The sequence below is a fragment of the Condylura cristata genome, unplaced genomic scaffold (genome assembly GCF_000260355.1).
Source record: "Condylura cristata isolate star-nosed mole 26May11 unplaced genomic scaffold, ConCri1.0 scaffold00037, whole genome shotgun sequence".
Classification (NCBI taxonomy): Eukaryota; Metazoa; Chordata; class Mammalia; order Eulipotyphla; family Talpidae; genus Condylura; species Condylura cristata.
The window spans coordinates 3990175-4015171 of record NW_004567138.1 but is presented as its reverse complement, the minus strand read 5'-3'; the positions used below and the strand labels follow the sequence as shown (position 1 = coordinate 4015171).

Sequence of the window (24997 nt, the reverse complement as noted above, 5' to 3'; positions counted from 1 at the left end):
CTTATACGTGGCACACTCGTTCATGCTTTTGTTTACTTCCCTCTAATAGACTATGAGATTTTTACAAGTGGGAGGACTCACGTCTTTTCTAACTAGCTCACGGTAGTAACTCCTCAGCAAATGCTTACTAAGCTGACGTGAAGGTGAATTCACTCTTTGAAGAGGTAGCTTCCCCACCGCCCTGAGGAATTCCGAGTGCACAGTGGTTTCCTCCAACAGATTGTGAATTCCCTGAGATCAGGGAAAACACCTTATGCTGTTGACTGGCTTTGAGGTCTTCATAGTCAGCCACTGTTGATGGTGTAATTGAGGCCATTGTTTTGTGTGCATTATGGACATGCTACAAAAAGACAGCAGATCCTTGATGGCTCTGATGGGAAGGTAGAGTCTGTGGGGAGCAAGGGATCATTCTGGCACTCCATTGGTACGGGAATAGGTGTGGTCAGACAGGCTGCAGCTAACGCAGGCAAAACTGCTTTGCCACAAATAGTGGTGAAGATGGGTCTGGTGATCAGACAGACCTTCAAGTGTTGGGCTTTCCTTTCATTCGCAACCCAGCTTCTGCTTGATCAATGAAGTTCATTTTTTAATGTCTCTTCACATCTATGATAGTAAGAGGGGGAAAAAAAGATGAGAGAGAAAAGTGTTGAAACTTGACATGAAAAGGAAAATTTAGACCTGACATGAAATATAGTACTTCAGTTGTTTTTGATCTGACTGGGTTCTCATAACACAGTGTGAAAAGGGAACAAATTTAGCACATGTGTTTCATATTGTAGTCTTCAAACTGACAGCAGGAAAAGTAACCACGCAACAGGACACAGGCAAACCAGGAATTCTAAAATGGGAGAAATAGGGGTTTATGGAGAGAACTGGGGCTCAGTCTTCCGAGTACATAGTGGCCAGAACAGGCTGTTAGTAGCAGCTGGGTCTGCCGATGACATGCTATTGACAGTATACAATGAGAGCAGAACACACACCTTTGTGTAGAGCGAAGCAAGTTCACAGAGAGTGGACACCACCCCCCCCCCCCCCCCCAGAGAAGCCCTTTTGACTCGGGAATTGGGAATAAGGGAGTAGTGTGCTTTGCATCCATGGTTTTGACAAACTTCAGCCAACTCTTTAACTCTTCGCTCATGACCACTTGGCCTTTGTTACCTTTTCCCTTTTTTCTCTTTGATAATAAGTGATAGAGTATAAGATTAGAAAAGTTGGAAAGGAGGCGCAACAAGAACAGAAGCCTGGCTCACAGAATGCCAGGAGCCAGAGCTGGGGGCAGAGAGATTAATATAGGGTTAACCTCGCTGTCGGAACTACAGTTACTGGAGCTGCACAGACCTAGGCAAAGCGTCAGACACTATCAGTGTATTGAGGCGCAGACCAGAGGTAGAGATGGGGAGGTTGAGGGCCATTGTAGAGTCTCAGGTCCCTTTCAAATTCTACATAGTTTCCCAAAATCAACAGCAAAGGGGCCACTCCACACAGGAGTGGGCTCTTCCCAAAGAGAAGACTATCAGGGCAGTCTCAGCACCAGCACAGGGCAGCAGCCCTCTGCCCACCTGTGATTATGCAGGTGATTTTTTCACGAGCTCTCCCCCTCTGCAAGGCAGCAGCCTCCTGCCTGCCTGTGACCTGCAATATGCCGGGACTTCTCTGCACTGACCTCCTTCAGTGGAGGCCGCTCTCTAAGGCCCCCCCACCTGCGATCATTCAGGCCTCTCTCTGCAAACCTGCCCAAGAGAGCAGCTCTTTCTGCCCCCCATGTCTATGCAAGGGTCCTTTACTCTTCTCTCCCTTTTATAATAAACCTGCTCCTTTGGATACAACTAATTTCTCTATGTCATGGAGAAACTCACCTGAGAAACTCACCAGTGCTGGAGAAAGGGAAGCCCTGGTGAAACTTTTCCCAGAGTGAACCCAACAACTGCAAAAATGACTTCACTAAGCATCTATTTACTGTGTCTCTACCTGCAGGAAGTAAATGGATTAGCACAGCGCCTGATGCAGGAGACCACCCAACTTGATGAGACTATCAGAACACTTAGAATGTTCCCACTACATAATAAACCTTCCATAAGTGTTGGCTATAGGTACTGTTAACTCTTATGTGCTGTTAACTGGAGAGAGAAGCCCATGTATGCACTGTTGGTACTAATCACAGTAGCTGCCTTCTACTGAGTTACTACCATGTACCAAACATTGCATTAGTAGGTAATTTTGTTTCAGCCCAGAATTCTAACTTCATGCAATACGTGCAGTTATTTAGAGTGTGTATTATGAGAGATGGCACTAGCAACTGAGAAAGCATGGCAGATGGGGTAAATCCTTTATAGACAGGAAGTGTAAGAAGCATTCGAGGAGATGGATTTTGGGCAGGCCTTGAAGAATGAGTTGTACCTTCCTGAGCAGGGAGAGGAGGAGAAGCCGGGATTGTGGGAAAGAGGGATTCCCTTATATATCTGCACTCTGTTTGTTCCCCTGGAGTTCCCACTGTGCTTCTTCATACAGCCAGAAAATTCCTGGTCATTGCTGGCAGTTCTCAGAATATAGAGGTGGCTGACTCTTGATCTCATATAGAGATGGATACGGAAACTTGCTCCTGTCTTCTTAGGAAAGAGGTAGGCAGCCAAGATGCTAATGTTTGTAGGGTGACCCCAGCCTTGTTTCTTCATTGTTGAGGGAGGTGTTGCTATCTTCTGTGCCACAGTGTTGCTGAAAGCTGAAGGAGTCTCACTCAATCCTATGTTCTATTTTAAGCAGCTACCACACGGAAACAGACTCATAAGATCATTTAAATTAAAAGATAATTTATTAAGAAGTTCTTTAGAAAGTCAATTCTTGGGTTGTTTTGTTTAGTGACGTTATGAGCAATAAAATCATTAAGAAACCCTGAGTTTTGTCCACTTAGGATGTAATATAGCCAAACGAAGGGAATTCCTCTCCCCTCTTCCCCTCTGAATCTCATCATACAGGTATAAAATTCATAATAATAAGTACCCTTAAGAAAGGTTTTCTAGGGCCCTCTCTGGTGGGGCAGCAGGTTAAAGCACAGCACTAAGAAGCTAAAGCCACTTCAGCATGAGTTCAATCCCCAGCCCTAGAGGTGACCCACATGGCGTGGCAGACCTCTCCTGATGCGCCCACTGCTCCCCTCAGCAGTGTACTTCATCAGTCGGCCTGCTTTGCTCCCCACTCTAGTGAATTCTCTTACTACCCCTGTACCTCTGGCCTGTACCCCAGTTCTGTATGCATAAATAAATAAATCTTTTTTAAAAAAGAAAGGTTTTCTAAAGGAATGGTATTTTCAATAACCTTGAGAGGTTTCAAGAAAAAGACAATGAAAGGGAAATGGTCTTAGACTCACTTCCAAAAATAATCTGATATGTTCAGAAATTCTTCACATACAATTAAACTTTCTTGACATGAGTACTGGGTTAGTCTGCCTGGAGAGGTACAAGAGTTAGTAATTTTGGAAAAAAATACATTTTCCAACCCTAAGAATAATTATTTGTTGCCCTCTTAAACTAGATGACAAGCTTCTATTAGGAGAAGACAAAAAACATGCCTATGGATACATAAGTTCCCTATCACACTTAAAGCTAAGAGGGATGGCATATAAATAATAGTTGGCTGCTTGCTAGATTAAACATTTTATGAGGGCATATTTCATTTTATGAAAGCATGTCTCTAAGGGAGGAAAAATGAAATGATAATGAAATAAAAATCAAGAGTGTTCTCTTAGTTGGTTTTTATGGATGAGGAACATAATTGCCGGTCCAGTTTTCTTAGAATACAGATGTTTTCTAGTTTTTCAAGGAACATAGAACATAATTTCCATCATGTTTTAGAAATGTAAATTGAATTTTGCTGAAATGCCAGCAGAGATCTGACTTTCAGATAAGAGTGGGTTTGCCCTACACTGCGTCTTAACTCTTCGTCCTGAAACTCACTCAACATGTTTGCCTTTATTAAAAAACATCTTGTGGTAACTTAACTAGATGTTCGGTGGTTCATAAAGATGCAAAGCTAACATTTTTAGAGAATGATGAAGGTGGAGCAGATGTGTGCAGCAAACCGCAGGGAATTAAACACTGGTATGAGTTGCAGCTAAGGAAGGAGTGGGATTCTGAGACAGTGGGTCACATTTTATTGAAAACAATGAAGACAGCGACTTTCTGATTTTGAAAACAACTGAGAAATATCTGTGCTTTTGTTGTAGGTGCTTGGAAGGTATGGATGTCTTCACAGAAAATGTTCACAGTGTTGATGGACATTGATGAATATGAAGTTGATAGTCGCTTTCCAAATTTGATGTGTTTTTTTACTTAGCTGTATTTGGAAGTCCTTTTGTCTCTCTGACTCCAATTAATGTACTAGTGACTTCATAATGAATGGATTAAATAAGCATTTAGGAAATTTTTAAAAAAGAAAATTTAAGTTTGTTTGTTGCTTTGATAGAAGAAAGTTTTCCTTTTATTTGATGTGGTCAATTTCCAAGGAATAACACTCAAGAAAAAAAAATATTTTTAATCTCTTGAAATGTCATTTGAGTGTGTATTGGAAAATTTAGACCTTTGTATAAACCCTAGGGAAATCATGCATCCTTTTGTTATAAACCTTTTGTGATTATAATTTAATTACAATTAAAAAAGAATTTTGGGTCGTGAAAACAAGATAGAATGTAAATAGTTTATTTGCAGGATAACAAGATTGCAAAGGAAATGATTGGGCTACCTACGACAAAAGAAAAACACCTTTAAAACTGTTTTAGCAACAGTCATAGCAAATAATTGTTTTAGCAGCAGTCAAACAAATTGTAACAAATTAGGCACAATGTGATCACTCTCTTATCAACTGAGCCTTGCGCTGATGATGCTGAAGGGGAGTCCCGGAGTCCCGGCGCTCTTCTAGTGATCATTGTGGTAACTAAGTTCCCCTAAAATATGCATCTGACAGTAAAGGGGCATGCATCTTGCTCCTTGAACTGATCACTCCTAGCAGTTCTCACATCCTTTTCTTCTTGTCTGCATTCCAGCTCCTTTGGTATTATACCTGTGTACTGAACACATGCGACAGAAAGAACCGCTCCATCTGGCGTGCTGACCAAGCATTCTGAGCTACTAGACACATAATCCCTGTACCCCAGTGACAATTAGATGGAAGTAAGACCCACGTAGAAGAACTAAGACATAAATAGGATCAAATATGACCCTGTGCTTTGTGAGTTCCAAGGTATCACAGAATTCAGAGAAGGGAGGATCACTTGTAATGCGCATTGAAGAAAAGAACTATAGCATGAATTTGTACACTGAATGGCTTGGAGTTTTAGAGAAAGCCCTGACTGGTGAAATAACAACATACCCCACTGCTGTTTTGAGAACTGAGCATTCTCAAATGTGTCCGATCAAAGGTTCTAAAATTCAAGGCATAATTCAGATGGGTGGGGTGGTGGAGTAGGCTGGTACTTGGCAAGCAAAGAATAGTGGTATCTACCAGCACAGCCAGGCCCTTTTCTCCTCTGCTTGTTTTTAACATTTGTCTGAGTTTTAGGTGGGCAGGTACTTAAAATGAAAATATTTTATTTTCCTTTTTGATAAACAAAACCAACTTTAATCTATTAAAGTTTACTTGTTAATAAGTGGAAGTTGGCATAGAATTTGGAATCATGGCTACTGAGAGAGCCTCAAAATTTGGGATGGATTTTTTTTTTAATTTCAAATATAAATATCTAGCTTTCTCACTTTGTATATAAAGTAGCAAGCATTGGGCCCTCCCTGGTGGCACAGCAGGTTAAAGCACAGCACTAAGAAGCTAAAGCCACTTCCGTATGAGTTCGGTCCTCGCCTGCCTCGGAGGTGACCCACATGGCGCGGCAGACCTCTTCTGACCCGCCGGCTGCTCCCCTCAGCAGTGTACTTTGTTAGTCGGCCTATTCTGCTCCCAGCTCTGTCTCTAGTGAATCCTTTCACCACCCCTGCACCTCTGGCCTGTACCACAGTTCTGTATGCATAAATAAATCTTTTTAAAAAAATAGCAAGCATAGAAGTGAGCTTTAGGCAGTATGAAAATTAATGTATAGGATGTAAATTAGCATTTCGCTGTGTATATAGCAACTACTAAGGGAAATTCATAGGACTCTAGAGGAAAACAATAAAGATACAGTAGAAATTGAAAATAGCCTGTATTGGCAGTTTAAAATAAGAGTTGACTTAGGGCCAAAAGAAAGGAAAATGTCCTGGGAATGAGCATTAAGCATTATTAGATACAATTAAAGGAAGATTGTGGAATCTCCTTTTCTGGAAATGTTTAAAAACAAGGCAGATCTTCATCTCTCCGGAGAAGTGTTGAAGTTCAGTCCTGCCTCGAGGCAGGAAGAATAACTGGATTACGCCTGTGTGGTCTCTTGAGTTGCTGGTGGAGCCCTTGAGTGCAGTAAATATTCTACACTCTGTTGGCTGGAACTGTTGTTTCATGGCTGTTCATCTGAAGCTCCATTTATGTGAGACCAGAGTGAATGTTTATGTAAGTAGCAAAATTGAATTGGGGTTTGAGATTGATGATGTAGGTTGTGTGCATTGTATATTCCTGCATCAGTTTTTAAAGCATTAAATATAATACTGAAGCTATTCAGAGCATAATTGTGTCTTTTGAGGATGTAGAAAGTACATGCTTTCTTGGAAGGTTTTGGTGCAGATATCATTAATCATTCAGTAAATAGGGAAAGCGAGGACTATGAGCACTCTAGAACACAAATATGAATTAGTTCTGGCACGGATCCTGCTTTCAAGGGACTTAATCTGTCGGTGGAGAGTAAACATACACAGATCATATACATGAATAATGAAAGTAGAATAATTAGGATAGTTGTCACAAAAAGAGAACTAAACAGTTTAGTGAGATTTCAAAGAAGAGAAAGTTAATTTCTTTGGAGTTAAGTAAGGAATGCTTCCTGGAAGATTTCTCTGTCTATCTGTAGATATGTCTGTCTGTCTATCTATAGAGAGAGAGACTCTACATATCTCTCTCTATATATCTCTGTATAGACAGACATATATAACTATATCGATATATACCTCTATGTATCTATATATCTCTATGGATACATATATAGATATAGCTATAGATACTTAGATTATAGCTAGAGAAATATAAAGATAGATAAAACTATATCTATATATATAGACTATCTGTAGATGTATATATATCTATATATACACACATATATAGATACAGCTATAGATATATATAGATAGAGTATAGATATATGTATATAAATATATACATATATTATACATACATACATACATACATATATATATATACATATATATATATATGAAACATTTAGGGGTATGAAACATTTTCAAGTAGTGGAAATGAACAGAACATGGACAGAGGTGGAATTACACTTAGTAAATCCAAAGTATGGATGGACAAGTCCAGGTAAAGCCTAAGGAAGGCGGAGAACATGGGCTGGAAGCAGATGCCAAGCCACAGAGTTTAGGATCTGTTTGCTCAGTGCTTAAGGTCTCTTGGAAGTGATTAAGCATTAAATGGTCTTTGTCTGTGGGAAGTTTGTTCTTGGAGTGCAAGAGGAAAAGGGCTACTGTGAACTTAGGAAAGCGGCTGAGTCATCTTGACCCCACTTTGCTAAGGGGTAGGATGCTGAGAACCAGTAAACAAGGCTTGTTGGTAGGTGGTTTTCAAGCAACGATCTCCTCACAAATTATTGAGGACAGAAATAGGTTAAACAAGTCAATGGTTTCTTTGCTGGAGGGCTTTTCAGAGCCTCTGACATTGAAAATTGCATTGAATTTTTTGGACAGGACAAAATGTATACTCTGTCCAACATGATTTCATTTTTTTCATGGCCCATCATAAAACTACTATTCTTGAAGCACACGTTGGGGGAACGTTACCCTACCCACTTGAGAATAATGGCCAGAATGTGAGCAGTGATAAGATGTGCATAAGAAACAAGGCTTCAGTAACAGCCCTTATGGAGGAAGCATAACAGGCATTCAGTAATGTCCAGAAAATGAATGCATTCGAGAGCAAATTCTTGATTTATTAACTGTGGTCAGCCCAAGGTTACATGCTCAACCAGGGATGGAGTCGAAAATGGAAATGGGGCAGTTTAGAATTTCAGTTATGCTAGAAATGATGGCATCATGGAAAGCTAGAAGTGGCTTAAATCAACATTGATTGCCCTTAGACTTGCATGAAAATCCTCAGGCTTCCAGCCAGGGGTATCTGCAGATGCTGGAACTGTGAACCTGGGAGAGAAGTTCTTTTTTTTTCCCCTCACCAAATTAAAAAATGTCATTAAAAAAAATTAACAGGCACTTCCTAGTGGTGCACCAGGCTAAAGCTTAGCCCTGTGAAGCTATGCACAGCACTATGAAGCTATATGCAGCCACTGCAGCACAAGCTCGGTCCCCAGCCAGGGAGCTGACCCACATGGCGCAGCAGACCTCTCCTGTCTCACCCGCTGCTCCCCTCAGCAGTGTACTTCAGTAGGTCTGCCTGTTCTGCTGCCCTCTCTGGTGAATCCTTTCACCCCCGCCCCTGCCCCCCACACCTCTGGCCTATGCCTCTTACATGCATAAATAAATAAATCTTTTTTAAAAATTGGTTAAGATGTTTGATAGATAAATAGCAATTTGCATATATAGCTTATTCTAAGAGAGGGAGAGAACCATCAATTTAATGTGCATGAAGCTTAAGGGTTAACAGATCACCAAACCTTAGAATGGGTTTTTATTTTACTCAGACAACAGCAATACATTTACCTTCAATGATTTCTTTTTTTATATGACTTACTCATAGAAATTTATTTAATATGTTGTTCTTTCATTCAGGTATTTGCCTTTGACTACTGCTTTTGGTCTATGGATGAATCTAACACTACAAAATATGCTGGTAAGTTGGCTCGCTCTCTGCATTTGATGATTGGGCTTCTGGCTTCTTCTCCTATTTGGTCTGTTTTCTTTAATTATTCTGGAGTTCTGTTTTTCCCATAAAATTCACATTCCTTCTTTCCAATGCTGACAGGTGGGTTTTGAAGGCAATAAGATCTGATTTCAGGATCTGGCTCTGCCAGATGGTAGGAAGCCATGGATTGTCGTCTTTGTTTCTTAAACCTCATTAGGCTTTAGGTTCTTCATCTGTAAGGAGAGGAGTGTCAGGGCTTCAGAGACAAGGAGCAGGCACCTCAAGTCTCAAATGGCCGTGGTGTGTTCTCCCATGAAGAAGGGGGTCATTTGGCCCTGCCTGTCCTTGTCACACTCAGAGGGAAGGTGCAGGTGTTTATGGAAGCTAAGCACAGGTGCCAGCGGTTTCCAGGACTCATTCCAAGCCGTCCGCAGCTCTACATTGCTCGGGAAGCATTGCCTTCTGGTCCCACATTTTGCTAGTTCTCTTCTTGAGGCACTTTATTCCTCAAACGGGTGCTAATTTTATCATTCGTGTTATAGGTAACTTCCTTGAGTTAATCCCAATTGCTTTAACTCCCAAGAGGAGCATTTGTTTTATTGGAGGTAGTCTGATTCCTGCTGTGCTGGAGAGGTCCACATGTTCTTAAATATTTAGTTTTGAGTGTTTTCTGCGTAATACTACCATTAAGAGTACCTGTTGAATGACTTTCCTATTCAGTTAAAGGAAAATACTGAGAGGAAGATGGAAATAAGACGTAAGTCTTAAAAGATTAGAAGGTAGAAGAAAGTTAATTGTATGAATTTTGTTTATTGATTACTCTTTCCAACAGTTAACTGTCTTGAACTAGGGAAATTCCTTCAGTTGCTCACCTGAGGAAAGTATGCCATTCTTGCCAAATATCATTCCTGCAGCTTCAGCAATGTTTTGTTAACGTGAATGGCCTTAGTGTTCTTAATGATGGTTGTAATTAGTCTTTTTATCAGCCTTTTGGGAGCTTAGAGAATAAATTCTACAGACTCTGTAACAACCTGTTAGCACTGTGTGTGTTTGGGAGCTGGTTGTGTGCTTTCTGATTTAAATAAACAGCAAAAGTAAAACATTTCCTCATGACAGTAATACATGAGGACAAATGGCATGGCCACCCAAAGCCCAATCTTTGTTCAATTGATGTTATTCAAATACAGCAAATATGTCTTCCAGACAGAACTCTTTCCTTGTAATTCTCAAATGCTTTCAAGGACTCCGCATCAGTTACAGATAAAATCTGTACTCCTTGGACTACATTTCATGTCCTTTAAATAATCCCAGTGTTCCCTTCTTACCCTCTGCTCCATTGTGCCTTAACACCCATTCTCTGTCCCAGCCAGTGCGACTCATTCCTGTTTTACAACTCATGAGGCCAGAAAGTCTCAGAATAGTTTCTTAAGTATTCATGAAATCTCGACTGTGTGCGGCCTCAGAAGTCCTTGAGAAGTTAAAAACTAAGTTGAAAAGTAAAAGAATGCATTATCAAAAGAATACAACAGTGTGCATTTAGAGATAATTTTAGTTAAAATCTAAATTTTACAGGGTTTAAGTGAAGCTAACGAAAACCCATGGAATCAAAGTCTGAAAAGACTGAAGTTGTCTGGGAAGTCATCATAGAGGAGCTGGGACGGAAACCAGGCATGGGGACACTGGGCACAGGCTTAGCCCACGGGGCATAGACGAGAGGGAGAGGGGCCAGCCATGAGAACAGGGCATCCAGAAAATGAATGGACTTGGCGTGAAGCAAGTGGGGTTGAGTCTCAGGACCCTGCATGGGTTCTTTCTGACAATGTCCTTAATCAGAGCTACCGTTTCTTTTCTGGAACTCATGGAGGTGGTCACCTCTATCTCATATGTATAAGTAAGGGTGAAGTAGGCAGTGGGATGTGCTGATAAATGAATGAATGAAAGGTGCCCCCAAATGTTTTTGCATTTGTCTTAGTCCTGGGAAGATGCAGAGATAGGGCTGTAGCAGTGGTCTGAGCAGAATGTGAATCTTGGGGGAATGTGCAGTGGGGCCGGCAGGTTTTTTGAAGTTGGATTACAGGAAAATCTAAAACCTAGATGCAGCCAATTCCCACCAATATGGAGAAAAAAACACAACAGACTTTTGTAGTGATATGGTCAAAGTAGTGCTTAAGGAAGATCGTTTTTCTTTTCCACATCTTCTATAACCATACATGCCACTATTCCCATAGAATTCATTCTCGCCTTCTGCGCCTGGACATGTAACAAAATTTTTTAACCATAAGTACTTTAAGGACAGGTGATAAAATTTAATTGGAGCTCAGGATTTCTGTGGCTTTTCATTGCCAATAATATATTCAGAAATGGTCAAAAAGATAATGACAGCGAGAGAACTCACTAAACTGTCATTTCCAGGATCACTCAAATACCTCATTTTAGTTAGCCTTATAACAGGATTCTTTCTGCTCATGGAACTATGGTCTGTTTCAAAATTTGGGAGGAAGTTCTCTTACTCTTTAGGTAGCCTTATTGTTACACAAATACTGTAGCAAAAATTAAAACTTTTGCTTGCTATTCTCTCAGTTTTGTTTGCAGCCATTATAAATGACCTGCCTAATAAATACATAAGCAGATTAGCTGGCTTTCATACTAATTTGATTCCTTTTCATTTAAAAATCGCAATTCCTTCTTCCTTGTGAATAGAGACGTTAAGATAGAGGCATTCATTCTCTGATGGGAAATAAAGGAAATGGAGAAGGGGAAAGCACATATTTCCTGAAATCGACCTATTTGTCAGGCTCAATGAATAATGGCATCATTGATGCAGAGTAAGAGCTCTCAAGACAGCTCTCAAAAGTTGGGAGCCAAAGAGAATGAGAGAGATTGTGTGTAGCTTGAGACAGCAGAGAGAAGCAGAGCTGAGTTTCATGCCATGTATCAAAACGTTAAATTTTCCATTTATGTTTTGCCGTTTCTTAGAAGCTGTGGTGAGAGTACCCACTCTCAAACTTTTGACTCAAAATTATTTTAATTCTATAGTATGTATTATTTGTAATGGCATTCATTGCAGCAGGATGAAAAAATGTGGACCCTTAAATCAGACCACCTGCCTCTGGTCCTTACTCTCACCGTCTGTGTAAGTTGGTGACTTACTGAATCCTGCCACGCTTCTGTTTCTGCAGACCTTCAATAAGGGTAGCAGAAGTTCTGAGCTCATAGGCTTGATTTGAGGACTAACTGGCCCTCTCATGTAAAGTCCCTGAGCCCTTAGTTGGCATGTAGGAAAAACTGACTTCCTATTTATCCTCATCTGTATCAGTGCCGCTGTGGCAGTAGGAAGGGAGAACAAATATATTATACTGGAATTTATAGGACCTGGTTTTGCTATCAGCTCCTAAAGAGGGGGGTTCTGTTTCTATCTATGGAAGGAGGAGCTGTGGCCTGGAATGCTCTCAGATCTCCAGCTTTCTGATGAAACATCAATCAGCCATTTTATGCTGACCACAGAGCAGTTCTGTAGACTTTTCAGAGGCCAATCAAAGCCTTGTTTGTTAAACCATTTGAATTGCATTGACTCTTATTGAGACATTTTCCTTTATATATACTCTCCTCTTCTTTTTTTGATTTAAATATTTATTTTTACTTTTTTATGCATACAAGAACTGGGGTGGGTAGGCCAGAAGTGGTAGATATGTGTGAGAGGATTCACCAGAGACAGAGTGGGGCACAGAACAGGCAGATCTACTAAAATATACTGCTGAGGGGAGCAGCAAGCGGATCAGGAGAGGTCTGCTGTGCCATGTGGGTCAGTTCCCTGATTGAGGATCAAACTCGGGCCGCAGTGGCTGAGACTTTAACTCCTGTGCCACCAGGGAGGCCTTTCTCTCCTCTTCTTATAACCTTTGGTTGGATGGTCATGGGAAGAGTGCTTATCTGGTAGAAAAATTTGAGTCTTAAAGGAAAGGAAAAACCCTGTGCTAGGCGGGAGAAACACAGAAGTGACCTGCAGAATGAGGCACCCAAATTCAGTACCACGGCGCCTTCTCTCCCTGCTCCGTGCACTTGTTTCTTCGGGTCTGTGCGTATACATAGAAGCATAGGTCCGCTTTCAGTGTTCTCGAGTTACTACATCCTAATAAATAATGATAAACATAAGCATCATAACATAGAGGAGATCTCTGAAAATGTGTTTATTAAATCGCCACTGATTGCAGTTAAGACCATCTCAACAATGAGTTGGACATTCTTCCATTGATCCCTAAAATATATCATGTTGGTAAACAACACTGACTTCCAGTAACCTTGGTTTCAGTTTTTTTTCTTGAAGAGGGGCTGGGGGGGATCTTTTTACAAGCCTTTTTTCTATAAACCTTAATAGCAAAATTTATAATCAGTTTGGCAGTGTGGACATGATCACCTCCTAGTCAGAGGACTTCAGCTGTTAACTTAAAGTTATGTAACAGCTCTCACCATATGGCATGTAGCTCAGATTGTGCTGAAGCCTGTGTTTTCAGGCATTGCTGATACCCTGCAATTCAAAGGAAATGTTGCTCACCTGACTCCTGTTCTGCTCATGTGGCTTTGTCCTATGAAAGGACAGATGGGGCCTGCGCTCGGGGCTGTGGCTGTTTCCGTGACAGGAGCTTTTATGTGCTCACAGGTAGAAATGGTTTGTTTTACATTGTTTAGTTGAAGCAAGAGTTGTAAGGAGAGAGAACACTTGTGCATCAAAATTTACTTCCGAAAAGCTGACAGTAGCCAAATTAGGGCCAAGGTTTTTGTTGGCCTCTTTTTTTTTTTTTTTTTTTTTTTAAAGGAGAGTTCCAAATGATTTATTTCAGCATATTGTGTTGGCTTATTATTCTGCCGTTCAGTTATAAATGAAAGTGCAGTTGAAGCACTCAATGGGCATCTTGTGCAGAGTAAATACTTGATCATTGGTAGTATTAGGTTTATCAGAACTGTAGTTTTTCCTATAGTTATGAGAAGCAGTAATTGTTCACTGAGGTTTATTAGGTTCATTATAAATGTGGCATGCCGGGCCTTCCCTGGTGGCACAGCAGGTTAAAGCGCAATACTAAGAAGATAAAGCCACCTCAGCATGAGTGTGACCCCCGCTCTGGAGGTGACCCACATGGCGCGGCAGACCTCTCCTGACCTGTCCGCTGCTCCCCTCAGCAGTGTACTTCATCAGTCAGCCTGTTCTGCTCCCCACTGTTTCTGGTGAATCCTCTCACCGCCCCTGCACCTCTGGCCTGTACCCCAGTTCTGTGTGCATCAATAAATAAAATTAAAAAAATAAAATAAATGTAGCATGCCATCCTAAATGACAGAGCCTGCCTGGTGGCACAGAAGTTAAAGTCTCAGCATGTAAAGTTAACTGCAGCCACATAGCGTGAGTTCGATCCCCGGCCAAGGAGCTGACCCACATGGTGCAGCAGACCTCTCCTGTCTCACCCACCTCTCCCTTCAACAGTGTAGTCAGTCAGTCTGCCTGTTCTGTTCCCCACTCTGTCTCTGGTGAATCCTCTCGCCCCCTGCACTCTGCACCTAGACCCCAGCTCTTTTATACATAAACAAATAAAAATAAATCTTAATGAAAAAAAGACACTTAGTATAACAATCTGCAGAATCCTGCTAGATTTTTATTTTCTTGTCCAGTCTTTTTACAAGCTCTCTCAATTCTATTATTAGTTAATTTTGACCGTATCATATTTATCAAGTTGTTACTAAGCACATCGCTTAGTGTTCTTAGAATCGGGCCTCTTTTTGCATTTATTAATTAAATTATGTAATTACAGAAAAGGCGACTGGCATCTGCCAGCTTAGGAGCATGCGCAACTGGCACTTTGTAAGAACATAAGTGGGCTGGTGGGAGACCAGTGAGGAGCGTGTTAGCTGTGGTGGCTGAGCATGCAGTTGGCCCACCTCAGTGTGCTTTACAGGTGAAAGGGGATATTCGCAGAGCTGGATATGTGGATGTCAGTTATGAAAGCTTTCCTTGAAGTCCACAAACTAAGCTAATGTTACATTAAAAAGGATGTGCATATTTCTCTCTTCATTCTCACCTCTACTCCCCTAAGTTTTATCCCACTCAACCCCGCCTCCTCCACACTTTCCTCCTTTACCCAGATCTGTTCCTTAGAATATTTGACATCCAGAGACATCATTTAATGTAATCAAGAGAAATGATTTAGAGGGGGTAATAACAATAGACAGGAGTTTTGAGCACAAGGCTCCAGGCAACGTAGCAGATCATTTCATTGAAACTCATGAGTCAGGGAGAAACTGTCATCATGCCCATTTTACAGATGAGGCAACTGAGGTTCAGAGAAGTCCCTCTTTCCTGGATGAGAGCTGAACACAGTGGTTAATGTGGACTTTCTTCCAGTAAAGTTTGTAAGATTTTATTGCAGTTCCAAGCTCCCGTCTCATCCGTCCCCAAAAGAGTGTGCGTAAGGGAATCATATTGTTGTTTTCTCGTTGGCACCTAGCCAGGAATAACCTCACGCCTTCTCCCTCCCGTCAGAAATTGTCTAGAGTGGTGAATGTGCTAGTGTTTGGTTTGGGTTTTGTTCTAACCTCCCCCTAGGGGTGTCAACATGGTGCAACCCACCGTCAGATACTGAGTCAAGCCCGCTTCTGTGAAGTAGGTAGGAATGAAGAATGTTTACTTTCTCAGCAGTTACTTTATGGAACAACACCCTCCTGACTCACTCTAAAATACATTCTCCTTCAGACAGTTCTCCAGCAAAGGGACTTCTTTTCTTCTTTCATCCTTGAGTGGGGTGTACCTGACACCCCCTCAGTGAGTCAATTACTTTATTGGGCAGCAAGAAAGAGCTGAGTTCTCTGGCAGCCCACGACTGGCCCAGCACCACTGCTTGATGGACCTGCCCAGGCCATGTGGCAGAAGACCCCAGGGCCATGGAGCTCTGGCCTTCGATGCCTCTGGAAAGTGGCCCAGTGTTCTACCATTTCCTCATGGCCCAGGTTCTGGGGCTCCTCCTTCTAGGACCCCTCCTGAAGTGGCACACTTCTGCAATTAATTGAATAGGAAATCTATGGTGTTGTCAAGCCAAGTCTTAAAGCATTGGCTCGTTTATCTGCTCCCTGTCATTTTGGTCATTTCACTGCATACAAGTTTCAGGGAATCGCGCTGTTTGAGGGGGGGGTTTCGGGAACCTTGGGTGGCTGGCATTCCTCAGCCCTCCGGGTGTGTATGAAGCGCCTGTCTGGTCTTGCACTGTCCAGGTGCTCTGATCTGTAGCTGGGCGCCTTGCCAGTCCCAGACTCATCCAATTCGCTATGGCCAGAGGCCCATTTAGAAGTAGAAAAACACCCTCACAAATGAGCAAGCCCACAAACTCCATATCACAAATATTAAACTCAGCCAATTTTTTTTTTTCACTCTAACTGCAAAGAGAAAAGAGATGGGAAAAGAAGGAAAGACTGGAGCTGTTAAAACTGATAAAATTATTGATGGTGTTAAACACCTTTAATCCCTTTCCTTGTTGCTTTGTCAAAAAAAAAAAAAAAAAAAAAAAGAGCAATATTCTGTCCCTGTGTCCTGCCCAGCCTTGTATTGCTGTCCAAAGTGTTTGAGTCAACCACACAGCCTTGCATTGTTGTATGAAGTGTTTGAGTCAACCACAATGAGTTAAACACTGTGAAATTGCTTGCGACATGCAGGTTGTAAGGAAGACGGGGGGCAGGAGTCCATGTGCTTCTATCTTGTTCTCCCAGTTCCTAGAACATAGTCACTATGACTCTTCCTCCCTTCACCTTTTCAGGAGCCAGATGTTAGCCCTGTGTATGAAATGCCCGTCTTCCCTTCAATTCCTAGCTTCTCCTCTGATGTGCTGTGCTGTCCAGACCCTTCTCTAAGGAGAGAATTGCCAGTTGTTACTCACCTCCCAATGCACGCGCGCCTGACAGCTTTGAGTTCATTGCTGCTATTCCCAGCAGGGACCCATTGTGCCCAAGTGTGGAGGCTTGGGGTGTTACTTTTCAAAGCTCAGGGTGGGGTGACTGGTCTATGACTTGCAGAAACTCCATCGGGGCGCCTCCCTATTGTTCTGAAACGGTGTTATGGGTTGCTTTGGGCATGCCTGTATTTTAAGACGTGCCCACACAATCATAGGTCGAGTCACAAACCTCACAGAAGAGGTTGGCATCTTGGTCATGGTTATTACCAAGTGAGGTCAGACTTGCCCTGTGGATTCCCACATGTGCAGCTGGCATCTGTGCAGGAGCCGCAGCATCCTTGGTCTGACAGCACTGGGCTTGGCTGGGTTCGTCTGTGCAGGAACAAATGCTCACAGACCCTCCTGCTCCCCACAGGGCTTCTGGTGCATTCCCCCAGATGAGCAGCACTTTGTGCTGTTTGAGTTTGAACTGTATTTAGGAAACATTTAGGATGGGGAGATGCGCTCTGTCATGGATTCCCTGATTCCCACCAACCAAACATAATCAGCTTGATTTTTTTGGTGAACTGAGATTTGAAAAGCAGTTGGCAAGTCATTTTCTCCCATGCTGAAAAGTGGACAGCTGTGTTAAAAAAATAAAGACACCAAAAGTTGCAAGCTGACCAGAGAGCAAATACTGTCTACAAATGAATAATGATGTAAGAAAATAAATTTTAAACAAATCAGTTGAAAAGTTGTTTTTAGTTTCAAAAAAATAGAAATCAACAATACAAAAATGAAAAAGCGTCCTTTTTTTTGGCGGGGGGCGCGGGGTGGGTGGGGGGGATTAACCAGCCTTCCCTTACTAGCCCACGAAGGCATCTTTGATAGTTACTGTATTTCTTTGTTCCAGAATGTGGCCTTCATCCAGTGTGGTGGAGAGCAGGTCCTGTGTGGACAGAGGGCTGTGTGAAGTCAGCAGTGTATTTTTAGACTTTGGTTGACAGCCCGGCCTTTTTAATACTTTGATATTGTGCCAGTGGTGGCCGAATGTCACAGAACCAAGAATTAGTCAAGGGTCGCCTCGCCAGGGACACATGCAGCTGGAGGTGCTGAAATAGAATAAGGGGGACTGCAGAGAATATGGCTCCATTCTCAGGTCTTTTGACTTGATTTACGCTGTGAGGTCCCTTCCCCCCACATACCTTTCTGAGATATCCTAGTGGTATCAAAGAATAGTAAATATTTTTCCTTCACTGGCAACACGGGTCTCAGGTGCTGTTCCAGAGGATGCTGAGCTTCCTTTTTTGTCTCATCATGCCTCAACACACACATGCGCGCATACCCCCCCCCTTATATGTGAGAGGTGGTAGAATTTTTAAAGTGGGATCTCTAGGGGAGGTAGAATAGTAGTCATAGGCCCTCCCTGGTGGCCCTATGGGTTAGGATGCAGCACTGCAAGCTGGCCGCAACCACTTCAATGCAAGTTCAATCCCCAGTCCCAGAGGTGACCACATGGCATGGCCTGCCCACTGCTCCCCCTCAGTGGTGTACTTCATTGATCTGCCTGTTCTGCTTCCCACTCTGTCTCTGGTGAAGCCTCTCATCACCCCTGAGCCTCTGACTTGTACTCTAATTCTGTATACATATATAAATAAATCTTTAAAAAAAAAAACAAAAACAGAAAAGTAGTCATAAGCAATGCCTTAACTTCCCCCCCCCCCAGAATAGATATCTTTTCTTTTTGTAATTAGATTGCCTCAAAGAATTGTGGCAAAGATGCAAAGAACTATTTTAAAAAAAAGAATAGATGATTACCTCCTTCTATACACCAAAGTTAATTACAAATGATTACAGCTGTAAGAGATGAGATTAATAATGGCTATTACAGATTTATACTGCCCACGAATTGTTACAAGTGCTATGCTTTGGGCCTTATTAAACCATGCCCCAGCCCTGTCAGGTAGCTGCGTTATTGACCAAAAACCTGCCCACTGCCACATAGCTAGTAAGGACTAGAGTTCACACCTGACAATAAAAACGTAAAGGACAGAAACAGGAACACTAGAAGAAAACGAGGATAAATACCTGTAGAATTTAGGGTAATAATAGTCAAAAAGGATTCTAGAAATGCCCCATACACCATAGACAACAATCTTAGGAAAAGAGGAGAGACAAGAACCTTTGTAAGACAGCAAACAAGGTAAGACCAGAAGATAAATGAGACTTGAAAAAAAATTTACACTGAATGACAAATCAAAGGTTAGTGTCCTTAGTATATAATGAATAGGTTGAAAATAATAATAAAAAAATCAGTGATTAAAACCAATTGATTTAACCAGAGAAACAGGACACAAATAGTTCACTAGAGAAATAATACAAATGGGCAATAAACTAAGGAAAGGAAATTTTTAATTTAACAAAATGAGGCTATTGATTGATTTTAGTCAGAAACCAAAAACAACCAGTGTTGCTGAGGGTTTAGTAAAAAGATCTTGTGTTGCGAGACACCTTCGTAACTTGAGTTTTTAGAATTTCGCCCAGTAAAGTCAATGGAAAATTTAAGATAAATATGTGAGACTAAGTATTGCAGAAAAACGAAAACAGAAATAATCTAATATCCTTACGAGCAACTGATTACACGAGTTACGTTTACAACAGGAAGCAAAGCAATTATTAAAAAGTGTTAATGTTGATGTGTCTTTGTGCAGGTGGAAAAGTGTTCATTATTTCTTAAAAGAGTAAGTTTCCCCTGAAGCATAAAGTCATAGTGATAAAGTGTATTTTGGTCTCTTTAGAATCCAGCCTCGCTTAGACTTGTTAAAAATACATGAACTTTACAATTCTTTTTTGTACTTACACTTTTACAAATTGTGTTTCAGGATAATTGTTTCCAGCTAGAAAGGAGAAAAATTATTTTCCAGAACACAATATTGTCTTGTCTTCTACCTTTTTGAATAATATTTTGTATTTCCCAGAATATTTTCCTCTCCTCATTAAAGCTAAAACTTCACCAAGTATGATAATTCTGAATTATATTCTGCAAAGTGTAGCAATAAATTTCTAAAAGAACTTGACTTTTTTAAAGATTTATTTATTTATGCATATATGAATTGGGGAACAGGCCAGAGGTATCATGATGGAGATAGAGTGAGATGATTCACCAAAGAAGTTGGGGAGCAGAACAGGCAGGTCGACTGAACTGTACACTGCTGAGGGAGACAGTGGACAGGAGAGGTCTGCTGGCCATGTGGGTCAGCTCCCTGGCCAGGGATCAAACTCATGCAGCAGTGACTACGGATTGCTTTACAGTTCTGCAATTTAACCTGTTGTACCACCAGGGAGGGCCTAAAAGGACACGACTTTTTGAAAAGAATTTATATTTATTGGAAATCAAAGAGATGATTTTTGATAACATATTTTGTTTCTACAGTTCAGGAGGTTGTGTGTGTGTGTGGGGGGTGTGTTCAGAATTCAGTAAAAGCATACCCTGTAATTTTTACCAAAATTATGTAATTAGTAGACACATGTTATTTTGACACATCTATTCACATCCCAGTGCCTTGGTGAACAAAGGCCACTGTGGTGTTTGGGGGCTCATCAAAATTTCAAAAACAGTCATACTTTGAAGTGTAAAGCTGAGGACAATTAAACAATTGTTCTTAAGTGCAACAACCAATATTCTGATGCCTCAAACATCACCAGTGAGATAAGGGGTCCCTGGTTGAATATCCTTTGGTCTGTGAACAGCTGTGTCGGGACACAGGGATAATTTAGTAAATAAGAGTGTCCTCCTTATGCCCTGCCCTCCACGAAGATGGCGGCAATTCCTCTTTTCAAAGCTCACCATCAAATTGTAGCAAAAATATACATGGGCAGTGTGAATACTAGAAGTTTGCAGAAAATACCCTGGGGGCCTGAGGAAGGAGCAGCTGAGACCTGTGGTAGCCAGCCTGTGCCCGGTGACCAATGGGCATGAGCCTCTGTGTTCAGGAGTTGGTATGAGTAGGTGTAAGTCCTGCTTCTCGCCCCTGGTGTGATCTGGGCAGGTGACTTGCCTCTCAGAGGTAAGTAGAGCTATATAAATTCATTTCTGTGCTCAGAACCCCTGTCTCCTTCCCCATCACAATCCATACTTACCATGAGCAGAGATTGCAAAGATTCAGTGATATCAATAGATTGTGTGCTGCAAACAGAGCCACTGGTCAAGATACTTTTCCTCCTTTGTAACATAAATAATAAAAGCATACAAATGTAAAAGGTCAATTCATATTCTTTTAGTACTTGCAGGAATTTGGACACAGTCTAAACTGAAATTTATTCTTGTATTTTTTATGTCCTGAGGAATTCTTTGATCGTTTGTTTTATTTTGCATGCAGTTTTAGTAGATCTGTTTTTGGCTTCCCCCCTCCCTACTTGACATAGCATAAATCCATTATGATTTCAAATACCTGCCGAGGAAAGACCAACAGGTATGACTTGCCCCTGAAAGAACACCAGGGAAGTAATTCCTCCCAATTCCAACCTGCTGGACATCGGGAGCGGGAACCTAAAATACCACTTTTCACTGCCTGTCACATCAGCCTCTCGGTAGCCCTGACCCGCTCTTTGACCACAGTCTCTCTCCACAATTGCATCCTTCCATCAACACAAGTGATTTTTTTCAGATTACTAAGTATGAATTGAAATCAGGAATTACGGTCAGAATGTTGGAGCTAGCCAAGTCTTCAGTACCATGCCTGTGGCATCACCGTCTCTTTTCCTGGGGGTGTTTATCCAAGGGGGAGGGTCAGTCGCCTTGCCCCACCCCATCCCTGGCCCTGGTACCCAGGAAGCAGTGCTTTATACACCTTCCCGTGGAGCTTGGGTCTGGCTGAGCCATCCTCGGTTTTCTCAGAACTGAGCACAGGCCCAGTTTAATTCCAGTCTTCTGTGTTGCAGGGCTCGGCTCTGGGCTGAAGGCTTGCCTTTTAGAATGGGTGTGGGAGTACATGTGGGATACGGAAGGTCCTTTGAGAAAATGTCAGGAAGACAAGGATGGGTGTGCGTGGGAGACCAGCAACAGGGTGGCTCAGAGACTCGCTAGAGAGCACAAGACTCTCATCCGTAGCCATAACGTAACAGGGATTTCGGAAGGACATGTTTAGTGGATGATAATTTGAACATCATCTCATTCTTCTCAGAGCATATGGGAGCATTTGTACGTTCACACATGCAAACGTGCACACACCTTTAAGTAGTCTCGTTGCAAACCTGTGTACTTAGGAAAACGGTGGTTACACCCATTCTAAAAGTCACATATTCTGCAAAATACGTCAGAAGGAAGAAGGAAACTATCAGATGGTCTCACTCATGAGTGGATGTAGGGAAACCAGACAGAGGGTCAGAAAGAAGGCACAACTCACAGGCTGACCATTGATCTGAGGCACCAGCAGGGGACAGGGAGGAAGAAGGGTCCAAACAGGGGAGGGAGGACCACAAGGGACAGTGGTGATGGTGCACAGGGGAGCTGTGGTGGTGGAGAATGATGGGCTGACACTGAGAGAAGAAAGCAAATACTGCCCCAAAATAAACAATGATCCAAAAAAAAATTTTTTTTAAGATTTATTTTTATTTTGTGCATACAGAACTGGGGTACAGGCCAGAGGCTCAGGGGCAGCGAGAAGCTTCACCAGAGACAGAGTGGGGAGCAGAACAGGCAGATCGACGAAGTACACTGCTGAGGGGAGCAGCGGGCGGGTCAGGAGAGGTCTGCCGCGCCATGTGGTCACCTCCGGGGCAGGCGGCGATCGAACTCATGCGGAAGTGGCTTAAGCTTCTTAGTGTTGTGCTTTAACCTGCTGCACCACCAGGGAGGGCCCCAAAAAAATTTTTAATAGGCTTATCTTAAATTTTTTAAAAAAGAAAATTTTAAAATTGCATGACAATCAGTAGCATAAGCCAAACCAAAGGAAATGAACAAGGGCCCATCTCCTTCATGTTTAGCAAGTGTCCACGCTTTGGAAAGAGTCTACCACCCGCAAGAAAAATGGGCAAAGGTTATGAAACAGAGGAACCATAGCACTGGTCCTTCGGTGTCTGAAAAGATGTGTTTTTTCACTTGTGCAAAAATAAATGCAAGTTAAAACTACACTAAAATATCATTTCTCGCCTTCCAGAGCAGACTAAATCCTAAGGTTTGGTCTCTTACATCACTAGTGAATCGCTAGGAAAACAGCTTGCCAGTGGGAGTACAGAATACTGCTGCGGATATGGAGAGGATTTAACAACAGGTCGTCAGTTTACAGCTGCGTGTGTCCCTTCACCTAGTACAAGCACATCTGTTCTCCAGTCATCAGTCTAAGCATAAAATGCCACGCATGGAAAGCAAAATTGAAAGGCAAAATAAAGAAATCACAGAAATGCCCAGCAGGGGATTGATTCATCTGTGGCAGGCCTCCCCAGTAAAGTACTATGCAGCTGTACAAAAGGAAGTCAGGTCTCTGTGTATAAATATGGCTGAATGCCCAGATAATCCTAGCAGAGTGGAGGAGGAGGCACAGGACTGGGGGAAATAAAAAAGTAACTTGTTCTTCTTCTGGCATGGCACCCCCATGCATACAGAGGGATGACTGAAAGTCTACACTGTATCTTCCTTTGTGTTCAAACAGTGGATCCCTGGAAGGATAAGCAAGTATCTAATAAAAATCATTTCTTCTAGGAAGAGGGAGTGAATGCCAATGCCGCAGAAAGGGCAGAATTGGGCATGATATTCCTCTGTGTTTATTTATCCTTTTATGGCAGGGCTTGGCAAACTATCGCCTAAGGACCAAATGTTTTCTACCTGTTTTTTTTTATAAAAAAAATTACATATTCGGGCCCTCCCTGGTGGCGCAGCGGGTTAAAGCACAGCACTGAGAATCTAAAGCCGCTTCCGCATGAGTTCGATTCCCGCCTGCCCCGGAGGTGACCACATGGCGCGGCAGACCTCTCCTGACCCGCCCACTGCTCCCCTCAGCAGTGTACTTCGTCAATCTGCCTGTTCTGTTCCCCACTCTGTCTCTGGTGAAGCCTCTTGCCACCCCTGAGCCTCTGGCCTGTACCCCAGTTCTGTATGCACAAATAAATAAATCTTTAAAAAAAAAAAATTACTTATTCTGGCCCCTCCCTGGTGGCGCAGCAGGTTAAAGCACAGCACTGCAAGTTAGCAGCAGCTGCTTCAGTGCTGGTTTGATCCCCAGCCATGGAGATGACCCACATGGCGAGGCAGGCCTCTCCTGATGCCCGCTGCTCCCCTCAGCAGTGTACTTTGTTGATCTGCCTGTTCTGCTCCCCACACTCACCCTCTGCACCTCTAGCCTATACCCCAGTTCTGTATGTATAAATAAATCTTTAAAAATATATATTACCTATTCTGCCAATATGTTTGGAATATCCCATAAGGACAGGCTCCATGTAGATAGCAAAAGTCAAAAATCAACAAATCAGGTTATATCAATCCATTTTTTTAAACTTGACACCACAGGAACTTTACGCACACACAGTATGAGTTTTTACATTATATATACAAGCTGACTTTTTCATGTAATGGATTTTGGATTTTTACATTGTGGGCACACACAGAATCATTTCATTTGCTCTTTTTGCTTAGTTGAATAGTGCTCCATCATGCAAAGCAGTCACATTTTACTTATTCACTCCCTTTTTTTTTTTTTAAAGATTTATTTATATATGCATACAGAACTGGGGTACAGGCCAGAGGTGCAGGGGCAGTGAGAGGATTCACCAGAGACAGTGGGGAGCAGAACAGGCAGATGGACAAAGTACACTGCTGAGGGGAGCAGCAGGGGTCAGGAGGTCTGCCACGCCATGTAGGTCACCTCCAGGGCCAGGAATTGAACTTGCTGCAGCTCGCTTGCTGTGCTGTGCTTTAATCCCTTGTGCCACCAAGGAGGGCTGTATTCACTCCCATTCTAATGGGCATTTAACTTGGCTCTGATCACAATATTGTAGGTGGTGCTCATGAACATTCTACCATGGTCCCTTGGGTGAGTGTCCAAAGCAGATGCCTCACCATGGTCAGGGTGTGGGCACGTCCCTTTTACAGGCATTGGGGGCGGAGGGGTGAGGGTCGGGGTGGGGGTGGCTTCCGAATGGCTATAGGTGCTTAATCCAGCTAT

General features: G+C 42.3%; 1 protein-coding gene across 1 annotated transcript in view; it reads left to right on the top strand.

Annotated features, from left to right (window-relative positions):
- KIF13A (kinesin family member 13A) overlaps positions 1–24997 on the top strand; it is a 196887-nt gene that overhangs the window by 89168 nt on the left and 82722 nt on the right. The window contains exon 3 of the mRNA XM_012732923.1: positions 8862–8922. Within this exon, the coding sequence (XP_012588377.1) occupies positions 8862–8922 (61 nt within the window). The remainder of the gene's footprint in view (positions 1–8861; positions 8923–24997) is intronic.